Source organism: Petaurus breviceps, unplaced genomic scaffold (assembly GCF_028583685.1).
Source record: "Petaurus breviceps papuanus isolate PSGF00001 unplaced genomic scaffold, PetGlider_PUasm1.0 90681, whole genome shotgun sequence".
Classification (NCBI taxonomy): Eukaryota; Metazoa; Chordata; class Mammalia; order Diprotodontia; family Petauridae; genus Petaurus; species Petaurus breviceps.
The window spans coordinates 8,623,376-8,627,222 of record NW_027187307.1 but is presented as its reverse complement, the minus strand read 5'-3'; the positions used below and the strand labels follow the sequence as shown (position 1 = coordinate 8,627,222).

Here is a 3,847-nt window from a genome sequence, read left to right as displayed (position 1 = left end):
TCCTCCTGGGCCTCCTTTCCCAGGCCTCCTCCTCCTCCTTCAGCTCCCCCCCCCCCCCCCCCCCCCCCAAGTGGGCCTCCACCGTCCCAACACCAGGGTCCGGGCTGAGGCCCAGTCAGTCGGTCCCGTCTCGGGTGGGCCCCACCTGAATTGCAGCCAGCACCAGCAGGCACCATCCCGCCGGCCTCCCCCTCCCCTGGGCTACCAGAGCCACCGCCACACTCTGGGCCACCGCTATGGCGACCACGCCCCCGAAGCTGTCAGACATGCTGGGGTCCTTATGCGAGCCGGCCACCTGCCGCGCCACGGACGCCCCCGTGGCCGCGGCCTGCTCCACCTCGGGGCAGGAAACTCCCGTCTCCCTGGTATGCATGGTGTCGGCGAGCACAGAAGAGTCGGACGACAGCGCCGAAGAGGCTACGCAGGTGTCGGTCTGCGGCGCCGCAGCTTCTGGGGCACCCGCCTTCATGGAGCAGGAGTTCGAGGCCCTGGACGCCAGCGGTGGGTGGCCCCAAGCCTTCCTCGAGGTGGCCAACCGGTGCCACCACTACCCGGACTGCGTGGCTCGGGACTCCGAGAACCGGTCCCGCAACCGCTACCGAGACGTGTATCCCTACGACCACAGCCGCGTGTGCCTGCAGGCCGCCCCCTCGCTGCCCGGCAGCAGCATCCAGCCCGGCCTCGGTTTCGGCTTGGCTTTGGCCGTGACACCTGGGCCTTCCTGCTCTTTCTCCTCCAAATTCTGGAGCCTGGGAAGCGACCACGGCGGAGACGGAGATGAGGACAACGACTACATCAACGCCAGCTTCGTGGTGGTGGAGGAGGCCCAGCGGAGCTACATCCTGACCCAGGGGCCCCTGCCCAACACGTGCGGCCACTTCTGGCTCATGGTCTGGCAGCAGAGCAGCCAGGCCGTGATCATGCTCAACCGGCTGGTGGAGAAGGACTTGGTCAAATGTGCCCAGTACTGGCCCCCCTGCGAGGGCCAGAGCCTCCTCTTTGAGGACCTGGGCATCAGCGTGCACATGCTGGGGGAGGAGGTGAGTCTCTCCCACACCATCCGCTTCCTGAGGCTGGAGAACATGCTGACAGGTGAGGTCAGGGCCATCTCCCACTTCCACTATACCAGCTGGCCCGACTTCGGGGTGCCCGAATCGCCTGCCTCTTTCCTGACCTTCCTCTTCATGGTGCGGGAGTCCGGTTTCCTTAACTACCAGCTGGGGCCTGCGGTCATCCACTGCAGCGCGGGAATCGGCCGCTCCGGCACCTTTGCCCTGATTGATGCCTGCCTGGTCCTGATGGAGAAGAGAGAGAACCCCTTTTCCTTGAACATCACACAAGTTCTGGTAGGCCTGAGAAAGTATCGGATGGGACTTATTCAAACCCCAGAGCAGCTGAGATTCTCATACATGGCTGTCATTGAAGGGGCAAAATTCCTCATGGGAGATGAAAACGTCAAGAAAAAGTGGAAAGAACTTACCAAGGAAGACCATGCTCGCAGCTACAGTTTTGACAGTTCTCCACCTCCAAGTGGAGTGAGAAATATAAAGTACAAAGCTTCCAGGCCGGTTTTAGATGATGATGATGACGATGATGATGATGACAGTGATGTAATAGTAGATGAGTCAGATTATTCAGATCTAGCCACCAGAATACCAGATTCTGAGGAAGAGAGTTCTGAAGGTAATACCCGGAAACGATGGCGAGAGGAATGTGAAGCTAGTACCAGTGAGGAGAAGAATGAAAATGTGGAGAGACTGACCAAGAGCGGAATTAAAAGAAGAAGGCTCGATCTATAGGACTTGTGAATAATTCAGGCATGCAAAAACCAACTTAAAATTCTCTAATTTATCAAAGGAAGAAGAAAATGTCTCAAGAACACCTGTGTACAACATGAAATGTATACATCCAGAGTAAAGAGCACCACTGGCAAAACCCTGTAATTTGTTATAGTGTTTTTAGATACTTTCAAAAAATTTAGACCTTTCAAAACTGGGAAATTTGATTAGGTGAATATTTTTAAGGTGCTTATGTAACTTGTAGAAAGAAACAAAATGGCTGAAAACACTTATTATGCTATTATTCTTTAGGTGTTTTTATAATTTGGGCAGCATTAAGTGTTTTTTAAACTAAAAAAAATTGATGTTTATCTTTTTAAAGTTCGTTTTAGCTCCGCAAAGACCACCAACTTTGACTTTTGAAAAATGTAATGATATATTATAAACTTAATATTGAGTAACTGTACAAGTAAATAACAGCATCTGTTACATTACTGGGAAAATATTTTTTGATTTAACTATTTAAATTAGCAACGCTTTACATTACTTTGCAAGCATTAAATGTTTTCTTAACTGGAAAGATTAGTTTTAAATGACATCATTTAACACACATTTTAGTAACTTTAAAGATCAACTGATTTTAAATAATTTATACTAAACTTAATTTTGGATAGCAGTACAAATAAGTAACTTATTTAGTATCTGTCTACATTACTGGGAAAGTACTTATTATTTTAACGATTTAAAGTAAATTTAACTATTTAAAGTACTTAATAATTATTTACATTATTTTACCAGTCTTAAATATTTTCACTAAAAACAATGAAAACTTTAACTAAGCATTATTTTAATATGCATTTTAGTAACTCCAAAGATTGACTGTTTTTAATGATTTGCTGTAAGCTTAATATTCAATAGCACCATAACTAAACTTGCTTAGCAAATGTTTGCATTTATGTTCATTTAAATTTATTAAAATATAACAACTTTTCAATCTTAATCAGACTTCTTTGTCCATTTCTTCTCATTTATTTTTCCTTTTATATTGTCATAGAGTGTATTCTCTACTGGTTCTGCTGTTTGTCATTTGTATTATTTCATGAAGGTTTTTTTCCCCCAGATTTCTTTCTGTTCTTTATATAGTCTCTCTTGATTGCATTATGGTCTTCTGTTACATTAAGGTGCCATGACTTATTTAACCATTCCTCCTCTTTTGAAAATTTAAGTTGCTCTCAGGGTTCACTTTTTAAAAAATTACAAATAATACTCATTTAAAAATCTTTAAACCTCCTTTTTTGTTTGCTTTAACAGCCTTTTCCACTTTATGCAATGGAATTATTGGGTCAAAGGTTATGATTCTTTTTGTAACTTGCTCAAAACTACTAAATGGATCTCTAGAAAAATTCTCTACCAGTTTTCAGTTCTGCCAGAAATGAATGAATGTACTTGTTTCTTCACAACCCTACTAGAATTTAGTTTCATCTGGATTAATCATTGTTGCCAGTTTAATAATATGAGGTGGTACCTCAAAGTTTTTTTTATTTGCATCTCCTTAATTATTTGGAAGGTCGAGCAAGAATTTTTCCAGTAATTGTTGATAATTTGTGCTTCCTTTCTTTCTTGGTTCTTTCAGTATCCAACTGTCAATTTTCCCAAGTACATTTGTAAAATTATGAATCCTCCCAGCTTTTAGTTTCTGTAGATTTGTGAAACACTCATCTTTTGCATACATGAGTTAGATGTCTGGTATATCTATTCCATTGCTCCTTCTCTCTATTTTTATTATATACTAACTAGATGAACCCTTTTAATACATTTTAAAGATTGGGAATATAAAACCAAAATCAACTTTTTTTATTTTTTTGCCTTGCCTTTTGATATTCTTGATCACTATTTTTCCATATAAACTTTATTACAATTGTATCCAGTCTTATAAAGTAATGTTTGTATTTTGATTGGTATTCTATTAAGAATATAGGTTAATTTGGTGCCTGGTGCCATTTGTGTTATATTAATCTGACCCAGCCATGAACACTGACTCTTCCTCCACTCATTTAGGTCTTCAATTA

At 43.2% G+C, this 3,847-nt stretch overlaps 1 protein-coding gene across 2 annotated transcripts; it reads left to right on the top strand.

Annotated features, from left to right (window-relative positions):
• Positions 1-467: 467 nt before the first annotated feature.
• LOC138143899 (tyrosine-protein phosphatase non-receptor type 2-like) lies at positions 468-1,811 on the top strand. 2 transcript variants are annotated; one of them, XM_069065178.1, is made up of 2 exons: positions 468-644; positions 783-1,811. In XM_069065178.1, exons 1-2 carry the CDS (start codon positions 468-470, stop codon positions 1,797-1,799), a joined length of 1,194 nt encoding a protein of 397 aa, XP_068921279.1. In that variant the 3' UTR covers positions 1,800-1,811. The 2 variants fall into 2 exon arrangements, with proteins under 2 accessions (XP_068921279.1, XP_068921278.1); XM_069065177.1 differs by having other exon boundaries at positions 468-1,811.
• Positions 1,812-3,847: the final 2,036 nt, after the last annotated feature.